This window comes from Alexandromys fortis, unplaced genomic scaffold (assembly GCF_014885135.2).
Source record: "Alexandromys fortis isolate MF-2015 unplaced genomic scaffold, M_Fortis_MF-2015_v1.1 scaffold_20, whole genome shotgun sequence".
NCBI classification, from domain to species: domain Eukaryota; kingdom Metazoa; phylum Chordata; class Mammalia; order Rodentia; family Cricetidae; genus Alexandromys; species Alexandromys fortis.
This window is the reverse complement of record NW_026067903.1, coordinates 14,315,518-14,339,202: the sequence shown is the minus strand read 5'-3', so window position 1 is coordinate 14,339,202 and position 23,685 is coordinate 14,315,518. Positions and strand designations below refer to the sequence as shown.

General features: G+C 38.9%; 1 protein-coding gene across 1 annotated transcript in view; it reads right to left on the bottom strand.

Moving 5' to 3' along the window:
- Nucleotides 1-23,685, bottom strand: part of Adgrb3 (adhesion G protein-coupled receptor B3) — a 709,539-nt gene that overhangs the window by 372,425 nt on the left and 313,429 nt on the right. Inside the window, exon 9 of the mRNA XM_050134810.1 lies at nucleotides 18,864-19,058. Coding sequence (XP_049990767.1) covers nucleotides 18,864-19,058 — 195 coding nt within the window. The remainder of the gene's footprint in view (nucleotides 1-18,863; nucleotides 19,059-23,685) is intronic.

Here is a 23,685-nt window from a genome sequence, read left to right as displayed (position 1 = left end):
GTTTCCTCTGCTGTGGTTTTGAAGCTGTTAGTATCTATATTTAATTGCCCTATTTGTGCTATTTATTTTAATAGTTCCTGGCAATCACATGGCTGAAACATGTTTCGAGTTATAACCTCTGTAAAAGTTTTAGACTATTTTATGCAGCTGCTGGGGGCAGGGGGAGGTGGTAAGTCTGCTTTAAACTCATTTTCAACGTGTTTAACCTCTCTGTACTACCTGCCATTTTTACCACTTAAAATTTCTTGGTTGGAGTGTTAACATTTTAAGGGCTTAGTCCACTGAGCTGTAACTCTACCTATGGGCAGAAAGAATTAACCTTCAGAGTTCTCCAATTGCCTATGGCTGGTTAACTCAGGAGGGGACAGGAAGCTAATGAGGCAAATGCTGTAGGTTTCATCCCTGTGCATGCGAGATGGCTATGTTGAGGTCCTTGACCTTGGTGTGTATCTTAACCCCTCCAGCTATCATATGAAATGCATTCTGCTGCTAACAAGAGACGCCAAGAGAAAAAGGGAAGCAATTTGTGCAAATGCATCTCCATTTCTGGAAAAACACTTTCCAAAGCATGTTTTCCTGACAGTGGGTCAGTGATTTCTTGGTATACATGAAGGCCGCTGCACACCACACACACAATTCCTTGATGAAAATAATGAATTCAGTGTTCTCTTTTTTAAAATAACCAAGGGACAAACATAAAAGCATGAAATATTAATCCAAATCTTAAACCAAGCCAGCACAGACTAGAGAAAACACTTTGTATTATTTTTCAGGAACAATAAATGGGCCTTTATTGAATTGGAGTAGGAAGGCAGCTCAGATTAAAGTTCCCCTGTGATCTCATAGCTGATCGTATTTCAGAATAATCAACAGCCATTTTCTGACTAATGTGGGCCATGTAGGACACCGTGAGACGAGTGAAGCTTCAGTCATTGTCTGGAGTTATGGGGAAGGCATCTTTGGGCAGAGTGAATCTTTTTTTCTTTTTTTTTTTTTTGTGCATCAGTTTGTCCTTAATATTTGCCCATAGAAGATACCTAGTAATGTTCAAAAGTAAAGGAAGGTGTTACAAAGTCATAATGCCTTGGATTTGCAAATAAGAATCAGCACCAGTCTTCTGAACTGACAGCAACTCTGTTGTCAGAATCCTGGTTGTATCAAATGCACTCAAAAACATGTGTATTGAATTCGGTTATATGTTTTAATCCACTATGACTTGTCATACACGAACAGGCTGACAGAATGTAACACATCAAACAAGACAATGTTTGTAAGAGCAGACTGGTAACGTTTCTGGACTTCTGAATGAGTCCTGAGTAGTCTAAAGACTCTTTACCTTCACAGTATTCCCTAAGTGCCCTTGCACCCTAGAGATATTCTTCTTTTGGAGATTAATGAATTCAATCATGTATGTCTGTCCCTGATATGTATCACACAGTAGCCTTTTCCTTTAGGGTCCGTGTCCGTGTCCATGTCCATGTGTGTGTGTGTGGCTTTATTGAAACAAGGTTTGGCTATGTAGTCCTGTCAAGCCTGGATCCTGCTCTAAACTGGGCTGGCATTGGGCTGATCCTGCTAGTGTGGTTTCTGGGGGCTCTGATAACGTTAATGCTTTAACACACTGATCCCATGTCTTAGACTTATTTCAAAAACTTAAAGTCCTTGGCAGAGTCTCAGTGGTACAAAAACAAAAGAAGCAGATATACACTAAAATTCCCCTTTTAATGTTTTCTTTTAATTACAAGGTCCTGTTCCACTTTATTTCTCTAATCTGTAAAAGCCACCTGGAAGAGTTAAATAAATTTTGGAGGTAATTTATGCACTATTTCTATTAAATATATTGTTAAATATATTTAATATTACATATAATATTAAATACCTGTTAAATATATTGTCTTTTATGATAACATTTCTTCCATATTATCTTTTTTATGATTTGCTACATAAATCATATTTACTACTACATTATGGTGAATGCATAGCTACCATGTTGGTAAAGACTTCCAAGCTCATCTTTACCCCCTTTGAATTATCTCTATCTCTTGCAGCAACAGCGAAAACAGAACCAATTAAATACTGACTTCAGCTTGTAAGTTTTCAATAGCTATCTCTCTTTTCACAGAATAAACCTGGTAAGATGGGTTTTGTACAGTGTAGTGATTCCCAGAGGTCTGTTTAGTTAGAGGTGCTGTGCCAAACGGCTGTTGGACACAAAGGTCAAACAGGTATGACTGTGTTTTCTTGGTAAGAAGACAGAGAACTAAATGTATCATGGACAGAGAAACATAAACATCTCTGTGACAATCAAAGGCAAGTTCCCAGAATAGAAAAGAACAAAAAGAACATTTTTTCATTTCATTTCATTTTGTGGGTAGACATCTATAAGCTTGCTGTACTTCAGATTGGCTTCTACTTGGCAGATTTCTAATGGGCCATACATCAATTTGTGTAACTCATGAAAGAATCTTGAAGGTTCTAGTTGTATGAAAATTGAAATGTAGATTAGGCTAAGGACTTGATGACCCCAAGGCACAGGAAATATTCCCCTCCATCTTAACTCAGGAGCAAAATGTTTAGATTTCAAAGGACAAAGATAACCCCGAAAGGAGAAGACCCTGTAATGTAGAGGTAAAGCTCTAATACATTTTGTTGGCTCTGTTCAGGAGTGTTGCAATAACTCTAGGAAAGCTTAATGACCAGGAAGAAGATGTTATCATTAATATAAAGATGAATAGTGTAGGATAAACCATTCATCGCCAACCTAGAGACTGGGTGATAGCTGCAAAGCCGGGAGTGATGTAGACTCCTGCTTTCCTCACTTTTCCCTTTTGCTGTTCTGCCCCATAGTTTGTCTATAATCTGGGTGTATGAGTCTTATTCATTCCCCCAAACTATACCATCTTGTTTATAGATAAATACAGATTATAAGCCTGCTTCCTGTTCTTCATGTTATAACTGACCTGGAAGACATGGAGGTATTCTAAAGAGACACCTGTGTCTCTCAATCTGATTATGAGACTATTGAAACACCGGATCCAGAAAGAAATGGGAATTTCCCAAAGGAATCTCATGCTGTAAAAAAGAAAGAGTAGCAACCAGAGGGGAACTTGTTTCCCTGAAAGAAATCTCAAATAGCGACTACCTTACAGGTTGAGGCTGAAATCCAGATAATAACGAGTCAATGGTGAACCCACACCTTGCCTGGACTGTTTAGATGTGATATCCTTAGTTCTTCACTTAAACATTGATCTCATCTCGGGGCACTGGGGATAGACTTGGGACTTAAGATGCTTCCTGGAACTCTTTGTGCCTCTTTGTAATACAGCCATATTAAAGGGATAGTGTTACGTGCTTTTCATGTTTTTGTTTTCTTGGTTTTTCTGTTTAATTGATCTATCGTGGACAAGTACTCAAGCTTTCCTTTATTAGAGTTGCCAGGGCCCATGTTCTGTCTCTAAAACTTCTGGTGACAAGGATATCTAAATACGGTCTTTAGAGTAAAAGAAGCAACAACTTCCAACACAGCACCTATGCCAAACACAGGGAACCTTGCCGTGCATCTCTACCAACAATACTCGTTGTCTTACAGATGCATTTGGAGAATGTGTTCTGTTCTCTCAGCAAAGGAATGCACATAGAGAATTATAAAAGCACAACACAGATATCACAGTGTGGGGGCCGAAGATGGGAGATACGGATATCATTAAATATTCTTTGCTGCCTAACACAGTGGCTTTTGGGGAAGAGGGGCAAAGGAAAGAAAGGGTATAGGAATGGAAAGGTGAGAAAAGAAAGAGAAAATAATTGGAAGTATATTTACTTTTGCAAGAAGTATATAGAGTGGTTTCTTTTTTTTTTTTTTCTATATCATTTAGTGTCCTGGGGATGGGAAAGAATCAACAAGACACGTGGAGTCCTGAACTCATCCATCCCAAACTCCACTGCATGAATGGAGTCAGTTAACCAATAAGCGAATTTGAAATGATTACTTTAAGATTAGGGTTGTTGTGGTTTGAATGTAAAAGGCCCTCTATGGGTTAAAATGTTTGCATACTTGGTCTCCAGTTGACAGTGCTATTTGGGAAGGTTGGGAAACTGGCATCTCAGTGGATGAAGTGGGTCACTGGGCATAGATCTTGAGGCCTCCTCTTCATGCTCTGCTTCCTGACTGGGGATGCAATATGACTAGAGAGTCTCCTGCCCTTACACCGTAGCTTCCTCAACTGTTCTTCTGTTTCCCCTCCCATGAGGGATTATATACCTCTGGCACTATCATCTAGGATAAACCTTTTCTTGTTTTTGTTGAGTTATTTTATCCCAGCAATGAGAATGTAACTAAGACAGGCGTATAAGACAGTGGGAAAGTGCTTAACTGGGCTGCCCAAAGCCCTGATTTCGATCCTCGGCAGTAAAAATAAATAAACAAAGAAAATTAGTTCAACTCGTAATTACAGTGGATTAAATTACAAGATTTAAATGTTGCTGATGGAAGGGCACTTTGAGATCCTACTATTTGGTGGTGATTGAGTGTGGCTCCTACTGTTTCAAAGACATTAAGAGACTTAAAGCAGATGCTTTAGGCAGAACATTGCTACCTTAGCCTGCCACCTCGGCCATGTGAGGGCATAGCATTCTTCCCTTTGGGAGGGTGTCATAATAAGGTGCCATATTGGAAGATAGAGGAATCTCCACAGGACAAATGAACTTCCTGTGGTTCATCTTGGACTTCATCTACTCTATGTATTAGAAGAAAAAGAAGCTCCTTTTCTTTCCTATTTTGCTGAAACAGCCTAAATGGACAAAGAGAGATTAAAATATAGTAGATTATAGAGAGGCATGAACGGCAGGGGGAAAAGAGAAAGGGTGGGGAGGGATGAACAGGTTGGGGAGAATGAGAGTGTGAGCAGGGAAAGGGAGAGAAAAAAATGTAAGAGAGAGGAGATGAACAAATAGGAGGGCATGAGAAACTTTGTGTGAAGAGACAGAGAGACAGAGAAAGGGTGTGTTTGGTGGGGGATTGTTGGTTTAGGAAGAAAACCTTTATCTGTATGTGATATCTAACCTGAGACCATCATGATGAGGAGATACTTTTAAATTGATAATTTGTCCCCTAAATATAAGTGGGAAAAGAGAGTACACCCATCATGAATAAAACCTATCTAAGCAATTTTTAGAAAGAGAAAGAATGACATAATATTTCATAAACTGGTCTTGAATAGGCTGGATAGAGTAGACAATACTATTTATTCATAAAGATTAAAAAAGTCAAGGGTCAGGTAAGGTGGAGTCATCAACTCACAATGGTTATCTGCAAGTTAAAAATATAAGTCTGCTTTTGGAAGCTGAATAGCATAGCAAGTACGGTGCAGTGAAAGTAAAAACAGCTATCATAAAATAGTTTCAGTTGCTGAGGGTAGAGAAGGTAGTAGCTTGGTGCACAGAAACACACGATGACAGATTGCACAGGGGATAAGGCAGAGAATCAAACATTCATCTTTGGTTTCTGGCTCAGAATACCTAGGTTTAGAATGAAACTACATATGCTCCACCTGGCATGAGAAATACCTGCACTGGAAAAAGAGAGAGAGAGAGAGAGAGAGAGAGAGAGAGAGAGAGAGAGAGAGAGAGAGAGAGAGAGAGAGAGAGAGAGATTAATTTTGATCTGGTTGAACATTAAGATTCTACAATGCAGCCAAGTGAAGAGGCACAGGAGACACTTTGACCTAAGTCTAAATCTCAAGAGATAAAAGCGATAAGAATAATTAGTCATAGTTGAAAACAGGAGCCCTTTGGGATAAAGAATATGAATATCAAGAATAGAGTTGAATAGGTAAAGTCAAGGTTAAACATTGGAGCTAAGTCTACTAGGAAGAATAGTAAATGAGATAGGTAAGGGAGGACGAGAGGCAAGAGTGACAGGTGGTAGAATAAAACACACTTGGAAGCTGATCCACGGGTGAAATTAATTCCAAGGCACACAGACTGATCTTCAGCTAGGCAAACACCTGAAGGCAACAGAAGATACAGTACAATGAAATTCATTTTTTCCAACTGTGGCTGCTCATGGTGGAGCACATTCATTGCATCTAGGAACACAGCTACAATCTGGACTAATGCAGGCTCTGTTGATTCCCTGTGATGTGTGACACTACTTCTGATCCCCTGTTGTGGAAATTATGTAGAAAAGGAATTGATTTCAGGCAACATTATGGTATGGATCAATTCGAGTGTTTTTAAATTATTTGTTTTTAACTGAACAACCCCTCAAGTGTGGCCTGAACTATGTATGTACATTTTGTCGCAGGCAAGTAACCTAAATAATTTAAAACTGACTGGACTGAATAAATCATAATGTGCATTAGAGTTTTATGCAGAACATCTATCCAAGCAGGATATCTACTGGCTTTGGGCAATTAGAAGCTAGCAAGGACTCAGAAAGACCAGAGACTATCATCAAAATCATCCTATAGTGGGTGTTAGGGCTGAATGCATATGGACCATATGATTCAGGGAAAGAAATTAAGTACATGAAAAAGGCTGAGCTAATCTGAGGGTGTGGGATACGTAGCACCAGGGTCTATAGCTTCCAGGATAACCTGACCTGATAGTTGTGTGCATAGGTCTCCAATATCAGGCCTGGCTGTCCCTGCTGGGCCACACAAAATTCTCAGACCTGGAATACTTAGAGAGCAGACTGTTGACATCCCTCTCCCAATATGTGCTGGTTTAGATGAAAACAACAAGCCTTCTTTTAGTTGCATCCTCACGGAAACTCTGACTCATTTTGTAATCAGCAGAAGGGTGTTGCTCTGGGATACACTGACTGTGATGCACTATGTTTTTTTTTTTCTCTGCTATGAAGCAAGACAACTTAGCCTGTAGAGGTTCCTAATAGCTTCAATCAGCAAAGTTTAGATGATGTTACAAGTCTCTCAGGGATAAGTTTGGGACCAAAGGCTCTGGCAAGAGTTAGCATAGTAAGTCGACCTCTGAGATGCTGCAAATGGGATGAAATGCAGCGAAAGAAGAGGATATTGAATTATTGGGGCTTTAGGGCATATGCTTGGTAATGCTTTCCCAGTCTCCATTTAAAAATGAAAAGTAAGAAAGTGAGTGACACTTACATGGCTAATTATAGTATATTGATTATTCACCTGTTGGCAGCATGGCTGAACAGCCAATATAATAAACTGTCAATAGTCAGTGTAGACAAAATAATTACAAAATCAAGACATGGAAACACTCTTTCTTAAGTAAGGATACTTAGAGAATCTAAACCATCCAGGTAACCAGACAATATGTGGAGAGCTGCAAGGAGAGGAAGAACACATTTCAATCCCTGTTGCACTATGGATTTAGGGAAGCATAACTTCATTCAAACAATGGGGGTCACACAATAAGCAAACTCCACTCTGATGTGGCATGTCTCTCTTTATGCTGTGAATATATGTTATTATCACTGGCTAATAAAGAAGGTTCTTTGGCCAATAGTTAGGCAGAATACAGCCAGGCAGGAAATCCAAATAGAGTTACAAAGAGAAGAAAGGCAGAGTCAGGAAGATGCCAGCAGTCACCAAAGGCGTAAGATGTCAAAACATTACTGGTAAGCCACAGGGCATCTGGCAATATGTAGATATTTAGAAATGGGTTAATTTAAGATGAAAAAGTTAGTTATTAATAAGCCTAAGCCATCTACCAAACAATTTGTAATTAATATTAAGTCTTAGAGTGGTTATTTGGGAAGTGCAGACAGAAAAGAAAGATCCAGTTACACCACTCCTCTACCTAGAGAAAAAATGATACCTGTAAACATAGCATAAGTCACATATATGACCTGACATTCTTGTGCCATCCTGTGCCAAAAGAGCCCAGCAGCCAAGAATAAGTGACTGCACAATGCTCTCCTCTATAAGTAATACAGACACTGCACTGTTTCCTCCCAAAGCTCAGGAATCAGTGCAGGAAGGGGAGGGGACAGAGAGACTGTAAGAGCCTGAGACAGTAAATGACAATGACTCACTGTGCTCTCGATAACATAGGGCAGCTGCACACACGAACTCACAGCAGTTGTAACAGCATGCACAAGAGCTGTGCATGCACAATCCAGCCAAAAGCCTAGCATGATACGAGGCTTGCGCATGTATTCCCACCTGTAACGAAGCTGTTATTGCCAACAGTCAGCTGCTGGGAGGAGGGTGCGTTTTCGCAAAGGGTGTAACCCCTGGTAAATCAACACTCACTTCAACAGGAAGCCACATTTCATGGGCAGGACACATGCATCTTGATGGGTTAAAAAAAGAAAAGGATACAAATTTGGATGGGTAGGGAAAGGCCTAGGGAATCTCAGAAGAGTTGGGGGATGAGAGATGAACATGATCAGAACACATTGTATGAAAACTGCCAAACAACTAATAAAAATACCTTCAAAAAATGAGTTCAGCATCTTGGCTCAGACAACATACTTCTGTGAACCAATAAAAGACCGGAAATGCCTCTTCAGACAACATGCCATGAACAGCAGAAGTGAAAACTGGTCAGAATGTTCTGAGAAGACCCTGTTCTGGGTCACAGTTTTTCTCCGTGCATCCTTCTTTTACTAGATTTATGCATACTGGTTTGCTTATTCTTTTAGGATAGATTAATTCTCTGCTATGCCAGGGTTCACCTTATCTTTGTCTTTTGTTATAAATATTCCTCCCAAAACATCTTTTTGACATTTCTGCTCCTTCTCACTAGGTGGGGAGAGGTATGAGCCATACAAAATTATAATAATAATAAGAGTAGATCTAGTACCTAAAATTTGCCTCAGTCACAGACTGAGTCGAAATTTATTTCTTTGGATTACACTGCTGTCCACATATTTAACTGAGTCCCTGCTCTGTGTACACAGTGAAGATGGAATTTGTCTTCTAATCTCTGCAGATCTATTTCATCAGTGGGGAATCTAAAGGTACCTAACTGTACGACCAAAGTTACTTTTAATCTTGACAACCCTCTTTTCAATAGTCTTGAACCTATCTTATAAAGAGTCTAGCTCTTTTAAACTCATTTAAACAAATCAGGAAAAGTCCAACAAATTCAAAAGCCAATACAAGCAAAACCTTGGGTCTTGTGGATACTCCTTTTTCTAACAATATCCTTTTCATCCTCAACTCTGCTACTTAACAATGGTCCCTTCTTGTCTGTAAATGTATTCTTGAATTCATGTATCAGACTCTGACTCAACAGCAACCCTTGACTACTCACCACAGAGTGAGGAGATATCCCACCATCACAGGGCTCCAATTTAACAGGAAGCTACCAGAGATTTTTGATATCTCTGACTTCTGATCTCATGTCTTTCTTTTATATAAACAATAAATACACATCCTATAACATACACACACACACACACCTTAAATAGGTGATAGTAAAATGAATTATATCTTGGATAATTATACTATGCAAAATAAGCCACATTTGGAAAGATGGAATTCATGTTTTCTTTCACATATGAAATCTAGAATAGTTTTCTTTTTTAAAGATAAAACACATACAGGACTATTTTGGAAAAGAAAGGGGACAAGAGAGAGAGGAGAAAAGAAATGTAAATGAGAAGGTAAATGTTATATATTGTATGCATGTATAAAAAGTCACAATGAAATTCATTTATTTATAAAATTAATATAAGTTAATAAAATTATTTCAATAATTTCCCGGCATCAATTAGCAGATAGATTGCAATGTGTAGGTTCACATTCATGTGCTGTCTTTCCTTTCCTACCTAACTGCTGTACTCTTTGCCCTTGGGAGTTTAATTCCTCCTCTCAGCCAGGAGGGACAGTATTTATTAGACTTGCAGGTCACGCAGGATAGATCCCGCTCTTGTGGTCACCTCTGGCCTTTTCTCCTATGGGTTTGTGTCATAATATCAGAAAGAAAAGGACCATAGCATTCCCTTAAAATTGAAATTATCCTATAAGAAGGTAGAAGTTCCAGGGCCCAATTGAGGCTCCTTAAGATTAAGCTACTTCTTTCTGTTCAAATATATATATATATAATCAACCTCAGATCTTGGGTAGGGATTTGACATTCTGATTGGCTCCAAGGACTAGAACATTCTGTTGTCTTGTCCTTTGAGGGTTAGTGTTACTAATCACCAGGAGACTACTCCTTTCGAAGATGATTCATCGGAAGACAAGGGAAGGCAATGGATGAAATAATTATCACCCTTAAAGAGATAACGTACTTATTCTCTTCAGAGATCCTCCCTCGTATATGATTGCTCATCAGTGCTCTCCATGTCCATGAAACAGAAGAGATAAAAAATTACAGAAAAATAAGGTAAACTTGTAAAAAGAAGTAATGCATTACCAAGACAGAATAGCCTTTCCTTACTGACCTTTGAAATGTATTATAAAAAACTGTCCTCCTTTTCTGCCATTTTTGTACTAGCTGGCCTGGCACCCAGGCAGAAAGGGTCACCTGAAAGGAGACTAGTATAAAAGCAAAGAAAACCAGCCTACAAATCACAATCCCAGAGAACTTAGACAACAATGAGGACACTAAGAGAGACATACATAGATCTAATCTATATGGGAAGTAGAAAAAGACAAGATCTCCTGAGTAAACTGGGAGCATGGGGTCCTTGAGGGAGGGTTGAAGGGGAGGGGAGAGGCAGAGAGGGTAGCAGAAAAAAATACAGAGCTTGATAAAAATCAATAAAAAAATGTTTTGCCAAGTCCTCTTTCTCCATTTTGCGTCGTTATCTGGCATAACCCATTCTTGCCATATGGTGCTCTAAGTTCCCAGGAGATGTCCAGTGGTATTTGCTTCTTCCTTTGCCCATTTCCTATTCACTTTCCAGGTTAGTATGTGAACAAGGATCAGAAAGGAACTCCAAAGGAAAAGATAGAGAAAGATCCTGGCCAATAATTAAAAGAATTTAGAGGAGATTGAAGAACTCCAAACAAGAGAATCAACTTTGCACAGACATCTATCCATCTATCCATTGCTTCTTAGAAAATGCTGCGGTTCTTACCAATTTTCAAAAAGAAGAAAGGCCTTCCGTGAGGCAATTAGTACCTCCTATTTCTTTAAAGCATGAACAAGACCCATACTTGAATAAAACTCAAACCCATACTTGAATAAAACTCTCTCCTCTATGAGTCATCAAGTAAGAACCAAGGCCTGATAACAATGAAAGATGTCTGATTTCATTTAAATCAGAATCTCTTTTTTAAATACATCCCTTTGATTAATGGATTCTGCATATCTTTAGAATATGATCTATATTTAATAAAGGCATTGAAAACCTGAGGTAAGAGTCCCCTATTTAATCTCAACAATTAAGACGTAAATTTCTTAAGCACAAGTGACATGTCAAAGACTAGAGAATGAACTGTGCTAAAGATAATATCAGCATGTCATAAAGATAATAAAGTGAATACTATTTTAAAATTGGATATTTCATTAAATATTGCTTAGGATGAGCTAAAGAGAAGAAAAAATCAGTTGGAAAATATCGAGTGTCACCAAGACTTGTTGTTTAGGACCTGAAGATTGTGAGGAAATTCAATGATTCTGGCATATTTGAGTTGCTGTTAGATCATGGTTGGTAGAGACTTTCAATAATTTCTTTCTTCATGGTACTTTAAATAAGAATGGTCCCCATAGGCTCATTTATTTGAGCTGGTGAAACTGATTGGGAAGGACCAGAAGGCATGGCTTTGTTGGAGAAGGGAGGTGTGGCCTGGGGCTGGACTTTGAGGTTTCCAAGGCCCACACCATCCCAGTTAGCCCTTTCTGCCTTGTACTTGTGGATAAGATGTAAGCTCTCAGCTGCTATTCCAGCACCATGCCTTCCTATCTGTGGCCATTATGGCCATGGACTCTAAACTCTGGGAACTGTGAGCCCCCATATTAACTGCTTTATTTTATAAGTTGCCTTGGTAAAGGTATTTTGTCATGACAATAGAAAAGTAAGTAAAAAAATGTCAAACTAGGCAGTGGTGATGCACTCCTCAGTAGGCAGAGGCAAGAGGGTCTCTATGAGTTTAAGGCTAGCCTGTTCTACATAGTGAATACCAGGATTACCAAGGCTACACAGAGAAACCCGTCTGAGGGGGAAAAATGTACCAAATAGAAACTCTAATGAGATTTTCTTTCATTCAAGATTGCTCTCTTCCTCTTTGTGAGTCATTGTTCTTAAAAACCCCCTTTTCATTTTCTCTCTCTGTGTCTCCTTTGTCCCCCCATGGGATTATCTGTCAGCTCAATACTCTTGTTTTCCTTATTAATCCATGTTATCTATTGTGGCAAACTATTTTTTCTAAAATTAACAGTAATATTTAGGGATCTTGTTGATAGAGAATCAAATGTAGAGAGCAAATGTAATTTTTCGGACAGAGGGAAGCTACGCAAATAGAAATTAAACCTTGTCTTTGCCTATAGGGCTACTGGATCAACAGATCCCAGAGTTAAGACTCCCTTAAGAATCCCATACTGGAGCAAACAAAGGATGAAGGTCTGGTGAATCCAGAGAAGGAATCTGTCTGCCAGAAAGATACTTCACACAACTCTGACAACTTATGAGGGACATTCTGGAGCCAAGACAGTGATGGGAGATTGATAGATAAGACCACAGCTTGACCAGTTTTGCTTAACTATGTATATATCTTGGCCTGTAAATATAAACCTCACATCACTGACCCTTAAAACAGATATGGGGCCACCAGCTTTTGTTTGCTCATCTGCCCAGTGTAGCTACATCGTACAAGCCTCTTCCCTCCCTCTTTACTGTACTGTTCTTTTAATTGGCATATGGCATTAGGCAGTTGAGACTTGTTGATTAGGTACTGACAGGCACTGGATTTTACAATAAAACCTCTTCTTTTCTTTCACCCTCCTGCCCTCAGGAACTGTATTGTCCATTTCTTTTTTTTTTATCATTTCCCTTTTTAATTGATTTTTGTTGAGCTCTACATTTTTCGATGCTCCCCTCCCTGCCTCTCCCCTCCACTTCAGCCCTCCTAAAGGTCCCCATGTTCCCAATTTACTCAGGAGATCTTTCTAACTAGCTTGGTCTAGACTTTCAATGTTCACACATTGCTGTGCCTTTGATCACTCACTCTGATTGTTTGTTGAGTGCTTCTGTAGATGGCTTGCTTCTTGAAGTTTTTTTCTCAATTCCTAATACTCACATTAATATTTTATTTACTACTGAGTTCAGATATGTATGTGACTAGAATTTCTAAAACTGGGACATCCTGTAATTAAATATCTCAGATCCATGTGTACAATCTAGCGTTGGTCATGATATTTTTTCCAGTGACACTGAAATCAGCCTGGAGAGCAAGCCTCACTCTTCAAGTTTGTATTGCAAATTAAAATACTAACAATAAAAACAGTATGGTGTACCCACTCCGTGGTCAATCATGCATCTAGCCCGATTGACTTTGAGTGTCACAACAATCCTAAAGGACAGAGACCATCTGAATTATTTATAACCTCTTGAAATGTTATGTCAATTTATTTACTTAACAAAATAGAGCTGTAATCTACAAATCAACACAGTGTTATCATGGTTGATCACTGACATGTTTCAAGGTGTGCACAGTTTTGATTTCCTGAAGCACATGCTTCCATCTGGGGTCTACAACGGGCATGCTCTCTTCAGTCTTTGTTCCACTTCTCATGCTGTGAACAAGTGCCCCTTGGATATGTGACTCTATGTTACACACACACACACACACACACACACACACACAGGGAGAGAGAGAGAGAGAGAGAGAGAGAGAGAGAGAGAGAGAGAATTTCACTGTTTAAATGGCCACAGCATGGTGTGATAAAGGGCTCCCCAGTGATCTGAAGAACAAGGAGCATATAGTATACTTTACAGAGGCAGGCCATGTGTTAAATATACCAATATCCATGCATCACTAATATGAATTAAACTGGGTGTCTTTCATCAGGAAGCCACAACAATCAATGTCAGTGTGATCAAATCATGAAATTGTTGGGACTAGATTCTCAAAGAAACCTAATCCCCATTTGGCTAGGGACCAATGATTCAGTGTCAGTTCCGTGCTTGCTATTGTTACCTATAATTCCAAGAATAATGAAAATCAACTATGGTCTTACACCTTAATGTTGCATTTTTATGGATGAAGAAATGATATAACAGAAACATACGAAAGGGCCTTGGAATTCTGAGATTGATAATAGATGAAATCAAAGAGGAGCTTACACATATCTGTTCCAAGTATTCACTTGGTTAGACCTTTACTTCCGGGCAAGTGGGACTTGGGGTCAATCCAGTCCTCTATAGATAGAATCAGACTTGGAGTAAAATTTTCAATGACAACAAAATTTTAAATGAAGACATTTCTGCCTCTGAATTTGATTGGGCCATTTTATTTTGTAAATGAGAAACCATATTAATCTCCAAACATTAATAATTCCCTGATTCCTTTTTTTATTTGAAAAAACATCTGAGTATCTGCTATGCTTCATGTGTTAAGTAAAGCTCCAGAGACATATTCATCTCCAATAAGATTAAAATTAATACCTGAGGGTAGACATAACACTACGATGTCATGTGTGAGTGCTGCATAAAATGTGTTCACAAGGTTGCAAATGACCAAATGGTAAAAAATTCTCCTCATGGGTAGAAGTTGGTGAGAAGACCTTTGAGAAGAAATTATCCATGAGCCAAACCTTGAAGAATCTGTGTAATTTTGGCAAGGATCATACCACATAAAGGAATTACTGTATTTTGGGAGTTATGACCAAGAGTACAGACCTGGAGAAGAATAGACTTGAGAGAAAAAGGCTTCTGGAAGATGCTCTATCGACTCACAGAATAAAATAATACTTTATCATCTCAGTCTAAGACATATAAACATATATTTTTCAATTTCAATATCTCATTAATTAAAGAGAGATGTAAAGTGAAAAACAACAAAAATATTATAGAATAGTTACATTCCACAGCTTTCTTTGTTAGAAAGATGCAGAGCAGTCATGGGTGTGGAAGTTGGTATCATCTCACCCAGGAAAAAACATAGTTTAAGAATCATATCTAAAGATAAAAATAGCATGATTTATGAGGAGCTTTATTTTTCCACCAGTTGATGAGGCCGGGTATGCCAGCCATGTACCATATTAAATTCTCCTCTTGAAGAGCTGGTGAAGTCTTGTTTGTAGTACTAATAATCACATAAAATATTTATTTGGTTATATTTTGATCATTCTCTCTTGTGTTTCAAATTTCTGGCATTAAAACTGAAGAATAGATATTATATACATTTTGATGATAAACATTAATATGCAACAGTTGCCTATGAGACAGTGTTGAAAGGGGAAATGTACTTGCTTTAAGGTTAAATTTATTGCTTGTTAATTTTAATACAATTTGAATAGATGTAGCACACATTTGATGCACAGACATGCATGCATGCATGCATGCAGAACACCCTCCCCCACACAGACAGCACATGCACACTTCAAAAAGTGCAGAGAGAAAATATCTGACTTATATTAAAAGCAGTAAGTTTCCTATGAACTGAAAGGCGAAGGCAACAACCATTATTTATATAGCTTATATATTTAATGGTAGGTTAATGGTCCTATGGATTTTTCATTAAACTTCTTCCCATGAATTTTTCAGATCATAAACTATAATTATTAAAGAAGTAAACATAAAATCTAAGATCACAAGGTCCTCCTGGTATTTAGAAATTCAGATGAACACAAATTTCCATGGAGAGATTTTAAGCCAAGATTAATCTGTCATGGGTGATTGTGATACTCTTTCGTCAACACATCCAGTCCATTCAACAGCTCTTCTTTGTTCCTGTCAGCATTGCTAGCCATTTCAAATGAAATATCCTGCATCTAACTATCTTCAAAAGAATGGGACCTTTGTGTACAGTTTTACCTAACATTCCTTTGAACTTTGGCTGTCATTTCCCAATTTTAGTGGGGAAGGAGGCAAGGTTATGAAAGCAATCAAAAGACAATTATTTGATTATTAGTTTGGCTGTAATTAAATCTAACTATTTGTTAACTTCCTTCTATAATCAAGATTCTACACTAAACTTAATTTTGGGGTCATGGGCTGAGGCTTTCCTAGGGTCCAACATTTTTTTTTTCTCAAGAAGAGTCTCATTTGAGTGCAAAGATGGAATGGGACATAGGAGAGAAGATGCCGTGGATTACTGAGACTCATAGGACTCAGAATAATTTGCAAGGTCAAGACAGACTAAGGCAGTGTGGAAGCAGAGGAAACAATGTCACAGAATCAAGAACATGTCGCACATCTGGACAGCAGTAAGCAGCTAATGTGGCTAAGGTGACTAAGGTCCTGTGCCTGAATGGGAGCAGAGGTAATGAACACCATCCATAGCATACTAGACACCAAGGTAAAGGGCAATCACTCAAGGAGCCTGGAAGTTCTGCTGACATATCAAGAGCTGTTCTAGGATAGCTAATAGGAGAACAGTGTGCCACATGGGTCCAAATTAATCAAGATGTAAGGGGAAACAAAGGGAAGAGGCCATAGAAATAACTAGGTGGGGATGCTTAGAGGTTTGCTTAGCATACCAGTGTGACTACTGACGAAAGAGAGATTGCAAGAGGACTTGCAAGGCAGATTCCACAGCAAAGCAAGATGAAGGAAATCTACATGATGCTGTTACTGACTAGGAACCGGCAATTTTATAATGAAGAGCAGGAAATACATGATGACTTGTATTTCAGGGAAAAATCAGTTGACACTTTATTAAACCTGGGGTTTCATACCATACCATCCAAAATGCTCAAGGAGGCCTTATGCAGGGCAAGTTGAAGTTTACACAAAGTGCAGGAGATACTGAATACAGCCATTATCCCGAGTTTACAATGAAACAAAGGAGATCATGGGTATGTGCAGATGACTTTACATTAGATTGCCAAAAGCAGAATGAAAGAGGCATAAGATTTTCTGAATGATTCGAGGAACCAAAATTAATTTCTAATGTAACTGCGGGGCTTGCTAATCTGGCATATGAAGTGACTTGTGATTTTTGAACTGGGATTGGGAGAGCCTGAGAAAAAAAGAGGAGAATTCCAGCAGAGGATGGAGGGTTTTGCAGGTAGCTCAAAATACCAGTGAAAACAGTAAACCAGAGAGGCCCAGCTTGTGAGGGAAGGAGGAAGACACCAAAGTGCCTAGCACTCTGCATCATTGCTGAGGAGTGAACAGAGGTATGAGCCATGAAGGATCCTGTTTCACACTACACTAAATGACCCAGGAAGATCGCTTTACGGGAGTCAAATCTACTAATTTCCTGCCCAGGCAACTGGTCAAATTAAGTGTTGCATGACTGAAGTCTATAACAAGTAGCTCAATAAAAAGGTGTTTCTGGTATTATCTGTTGGCACACACCTTTCATCCTAGGACTTGAGAGGCAGAGGCACACAGACATCTGACATCAAGGTTCACCTGGTCGCCTGGTTCACACAGTGATTTTCAGGCCAAGCAGGGCTACACAGTCAGACCTTGTCTCAAAAAAATCAAAAAAATAAAAAAGGAAGGAAGGATATAAAAACGTGTTTCTAATGTAAATCATCAGTCTTAAGTGTTTTGAACTAAAAAACTCCAAGCCTTGCATTTTTGTCAAATTAGAGACTTTAATGTTATGTTATGTGTGGTGGTTTTTCTATAAGTATATGTCTTATGCTTTTTCTTTTATGAATATATTTTATTGTATATTATGTCAAGAACTTCAAATACTAGCTTTTTATGGTAGTGCTAATAAAAATTTTCAGGAGAGTAGGGGTAAATATGTATGTTGCTTACTTAATTTATTAAAATACTAGACTATTTCTACAAGAAAAGTATCTTCAAGATGCTCAAATGATTTTAATTTTCTACCTAACATCTTTTCCATTATTGCCATTAAGATACCAGACACTCCTGGTGTGGTATGGAATGCAGTGTGCATCATTCCTACATACATAAGCTTTCATTTGTCTATGGGATCTTCTTAGAAATATTCACGCCTGGATACAGATCAGAGCATTGGTGTCATTCATGATTGATTCCGTTGACAATTCAGTGTTTTTCTTGATAGCAGAGTTGCATTTTGCTGGAAATGCAAAAATCAACTGAGCAGGAGTACATTTTAGTCTACAGCAGAAAAGGTCTTAATCTAAAAGTACACAATGACCTTACATTAACTATGCTGTTTCATTGGGCTTTCTTTTAACGGCAAGGCAACACTCAAGTGGGTTAGTACTTAGCAATATTATGGAGGTAAATGATGTTGGTCTAAGGTCTTCCATGACAAGGTCAAAAGGCTTCATAGAGCTACTGAGCTTCTTATTTTTCCATTTCAAATGATCCTCTATGTGCCTTACACTATTAGGCAAGAGTTCTCAATGTTAAATATGCTTGCCCTGTTTCAAATAAGAAGTCCTCATACAGATGTTACACTATGCCTTCTTTGCATGCTATACTTAATATGCTTTCATTATACCTAATGTACTTTTAATAGTCTCCTATGGCAAGATGGTGATATTAAATGTGGGAATAAAATATCCACGATACCACCTTGAATTTGCGATAATGCTTTTCATCCGCGGGCTCAGAGCACTTTACACATACGCTCATTTGGTCTTTCCTTGAGTTTTAATGTGAGCATTTTAATGGTGAGGATACTGAGGTGTAGCATTTCTACGGGAATTGAGGTCACTGCCAGAGTCCACATTACACACAGTCAAGGTGTTTTGAAGAAGCAATGAACATTCCTTCCTTCCAGCTACCTCCAAGGTGAGTATACTGGCGTCTGGGAGGGGGGCCCATTATACCGATCTTGTCTCTCAGGCTCAATCTCTCTTACCTGGACACCATCCGATGCAGGGATGTAACTTGCCCTTTTAAATGTATCTGTCACGTTTCTGAGGATTTCCACAGACACTAGAAGATCACCTGCATAGAAATTCTTCCTCTGCGTCAAATCCAACAGCGTCTTGGTGACCTGGGACATTCCATCACCTGCCAGCATCCGCTGCCCCTTTGCAAGGTGCTCTTTAATCTGTTAAGATCGAGAGAACAGAAAACACATCAGAATCTTCATGACTATTTCTCTGCATATCTTCACTAAGCAACTATTTTTAAACTGTTCAGTTAACTTTAAAATAGGCTTGTGGTACTTAGAAGGATTTAGGAGCAGTAAATTCTATCCTACATGTCTAGACCATTCAGCCTCTGGGTCCCAGCATTCCAGGCAGCATCATAGGTTGGCATCATTCTTGATGAATGGATCTCAACTGGATCTTTTTATTAAGACCAAGTCTCACTATATGAGCAAGCAAAGGCTGTCATTTACGACCCCCTTGTCTCTAGCTGCCAAGAGCTGTGATTTTAGGTATGAGTCAAAATCCCTTGTTTTGGTCCTTTGATTTCTCTAGTTTGTATTGAAGGAGGAAACATGTTGTTTTGAGTACACTATAAAGAGGCCACTACCCTGCAACAAAGGTACACTATATTAGCTGGCCACTGCCAGAATCTCTGTCACCCTTATGCCAGCACGTCCCATAGTCTGGACAGACGATATGTCAAAAGTTCTGTGGTTGGGTTGGTGTCACAATTCCTCCACTGGTAGTCTTGCCTGGACACAGGAAGTGGCCATGGATCAGGCCATGTATTCATTTTGCTAGGAATCTTAGCTGATGTCATCATTGTAGATCCTTGGGAGTTTCCCTTGTACCATGATTCTACCTGACCCTGAAGTGATGCCTTTTCCAGTGGGTTCTTTCAGTTCTCTCTCCCACACTACCCCTATCTGGTCCTTCATGTTCCCATTCCCATCTACCTCCAGTTCACCTAAGAAATCTCTTCTATTCCTCCTTCCCAGGGATATCTGAGTGTTCCCCTTGAGCCCTCGCTGCTCCCTAGCTTCTCTGAGGCTGTGGATTATAGCATGGTTATCCTTTACTTTACAGCTAGTAGAAACTGTGATCAGAATGTAAAATAAATAAATAAGTTAATTAATTAATTAAAAAACCAGTATATTTCGTATAACCCACAGTGTAATGGATTAACTGTACAGTACACAAAAGATAATGTGAACATTGTATATCTCCTTCAGAACTGACAATCTTGAAGACTAGAATGTGTAATAAATTAATTGAGAAAATGTAGTTTAAGAATAAAAATTAAAAAAAACTTTTACATGTAACAAGTCTGGGAAGTTATTTAGAGGGATGAGATCAGAAATGATAAATTATAAGTCAAGTGCTGGTGATGCAGGCTTTTAATCCCAATAGAGGGAGGTGGATCTCTGTGAGTTTGAGGTTTGCCTCCTGGTCTACAAAGCTAGTGCCAGGACAGCCAGGGCTATACAGAGAAGCCATATCTCAAAAGTACAGAGGGAGTGAGGAAGGGAGGGAAGGAAGGAGGGAAGAGAAATTATAAAAACTTCATAATTGTTTTCTAAATCAATTTTGGTAATTTGCCTTACCATCATAGAAGGAGCTAGAGTAGAATCTTACTGGCAGAGTACTTCTCTAGTACATCCCAAGCAAATCACATTACTCCAGATAAAAGGGAAACAAGGATAATCATATGACTAAAACCCTACCAAATATGAGGTTGAGGCAGGATTGTAAAGGATAGCGTGGGTTATATGCTAAGTTCCAGGCAAGCCCAGGTTATGTAAGGACCACACTTAAACTCAAGAACAGAGACTTGTCACAGTCTTAACATCTCAGTTTAGGAAAAATCTGTAAATATCAAGGCTTTTTATAACATAATAGAAAGTTAGACAACTTTAGGGTTTTTATATAAAGAAAATGATAACCAAATAAAAATAATAAAAGATAAGATGAAATCCTCTCAATAAGGTTTTTTCCAAGATATATAATTTCAATTAGTGTGATGGTCAAGACTTGAGTGTCAGTTTTCATGTGTTGCTAATCTTACAGTACAAGAAGAGAGAAACTGTAGGAATTGCAAGGTATGAAAGGGAGAGAGAATAAATACCTGAGGCAGGCTAACCTTGACCATCACCATGCCTAACCTGTAATTAAAGTGATTTTAAAATGACAAAATAATCAAGAAAGCATGCACCAGAGAAATATTCAAGAAAAAATATACTAAATTTTAATAGTTATGATTATCCTTTTTAGTTAAGAAATATATCATCTGGATCTGAGTTACATCATTGAGGATGGTTTTTTAAAGCTCCATCCATTTATATGCAAATTTCAAGATGTCATTGTGTTTATTAATGGCTGAGTAGTACTCCATTGTATAAATGTACCACATTTTCTTTATCCATTCTTCAGTTGAGGGGCATCTAGGGTGTTCCCAGGTTTTGACTATTATGGATAATGCTGCTTTGAACAGAGTTGAGCAAATGTCATTGTGTTATGAGGATGTATCTTTTGGGTATATGCCCAAGAGTGGTATTGCTAGGTCCTGAAGTAGATTGATTCCCAATTTTCTGAGAAACTACCATACTGATTTCCAAAGTGGCTGTACAGTTTGTATTTCTACCAGCAATGGAGGAGTGTTCCCCTTACTCTACATCCTCTCCAGCATAAGCTATCATAGGTGTTTTTGATCTTAGTCATTCTGACAGGTATATGATCATATCTCAGGGTTGTTTTGATTTGCATTTCCCTGATGCTAAGGATTTTGAGCAATTCCTTAAGTGTCTTTTGGCCATTGAGATTCTTCTGTTGAGAATTCTTTGTTTAGTTCTGCACCCCATTTTTTGATTGTATTATTTGGTAATTTGATGTCACTCATAAGTGGATATTAGATGTAAAGCAAAGGATATCCAGCCTACAGTGCAAGATCCCAGAGAAGCTAGGGAACAAGGAGAACCCTAAAAGAGACATACATGGATCCCCTTGGAATGAGGAAACAGACAAGACCTCCTGAGAAAATTAGGAGGGGCATGGAGAAGGGAGGGTGGAAAGGGGAAGGGAAGAAAGAGAGAAAAGAAAAGAACATGAGGACATGGGATACTCAAGAAGGGGAAGGACAGTGAGTGAGAAAAAGAATATCTTGATTGAGGGAGCCATTAAAGGGCTATCAAAAAAACATAGCACTAGGGAAAATCCCAGGAATTTTCAAGGATGACCCCAGCTAAGACTGTAAGCAACAGTGGAGAGGACACCTAAATTGGCTTTGCCCTGTAATCAGACTGATGACTCCTTAATTGTCATCATAGAACCTTCAACCAGAAACAGATGGAAGAAGATACAGAGATCTACAGCAAAGCACTGGGCCGAGCTATATGAGACCTGTCCAAGAGAGGGAGGAGAGATAATATGAGCAAAGTGGTCAAAACCATGATGGGGATACCCACAGAAACAGCTGACCTGAGCTAGTGAGAGCTCCCTGACTCTGGACTGAAAGCAGACAAACCTGCACATAACCAAATTAGGCCCACTGAATGTGGGGGACAGTTGTGGTTTAGACAGTTTGTGGGACCACTGGGAGGGATTTATCCCTAGTGCTTGAACTGGTATTTAGAAGCACATTCTCTTTGGAGGAATACCTTGCTCAGCCTAGATATGAGGGGGAAGGTAGGGCCTTAGTCTGGCCTCAAAGAGAAGTGTCAAACTTTGTTGACTCCCCATCGGAAGCTTTACTCTTTCTGAGGAGTGGAAGGAGAGGTGGGGTAGGGGGATGGTGGAGGAAGCAGTAGGAGAGGAGGGAGAATGAATGGGAAAAGCTATGTAAAATGAGAAAAGACTGTATTAAAAAATCTTAATATAAAAAGAAATACGTCATCAGTTCCTTGAAGTATGGCTATCAAAGTGCATTTGATATTTCCTAAAAGCACAATTTTTGTATAGTTACATTTTAAAAAGTGTTATTTTTACTAAATCCAGCATTGTTGAAAATTGTAAATTAATTTCACTCATTCAGTATGCAGTGTGTGTATGTGTATGTGTATGTGTGTGTGTGTATGTGTGTGTGTGAGAGAGACAGAGAGAGAGAGAGAGAGAGAGAGAGAGAGAGAGAGAGAGAGAGAGAGAGAACACTTTTATATACACATGGCAGTCTGAAAACTTCTTGTCAGAGTTAGTTCTCTTCTTCCACCTTGTAGGACCCAGAGGTCAAACTCTGGCCCTCAGGCTTTGTAGCACACACATTTAACCCTCTGAGCCATCTCACCAGGTCTAACGCCTGGACGGTGATCATGGCATCTCTGTTCCGGCCCTTGCCTAGCTGTAGTCTTAATGTCAGTCCCTATGACATGGAATTAACACACTTAATCACAGCATACAGACACACACACATAAATACAGATAGGTGAGAGGAATGGAGGGAAGAAGGGGGAAGAGAGAGAAACAGAGAGAGAGATAGAGAGACAGAGAGAACTTAGCCATCATATAGACACTGTGCCTCGGACTAAGAGCTCATCACCAGGAAACCACAATGACACAGTGCCAGACTGAACTAATGCTCTGCTCCTAAACTACTGAGGACTTTTCACAATTTCCTGTTTTGGTCACATGTTGCATGACTTCCTGTTGCTGTGCTATAGTATTTTCTCTCTTCCTTCCTTTATCTCTCATGAGACACTCAGATTTATTCCTTATCATTCTAAATAGACAAACCATAAGGGATTCCATCCCTGTGCTTTCTCTCATTCTGTACATTTACCATTCTTACCACATTGACGATTCATCACCGTTGGC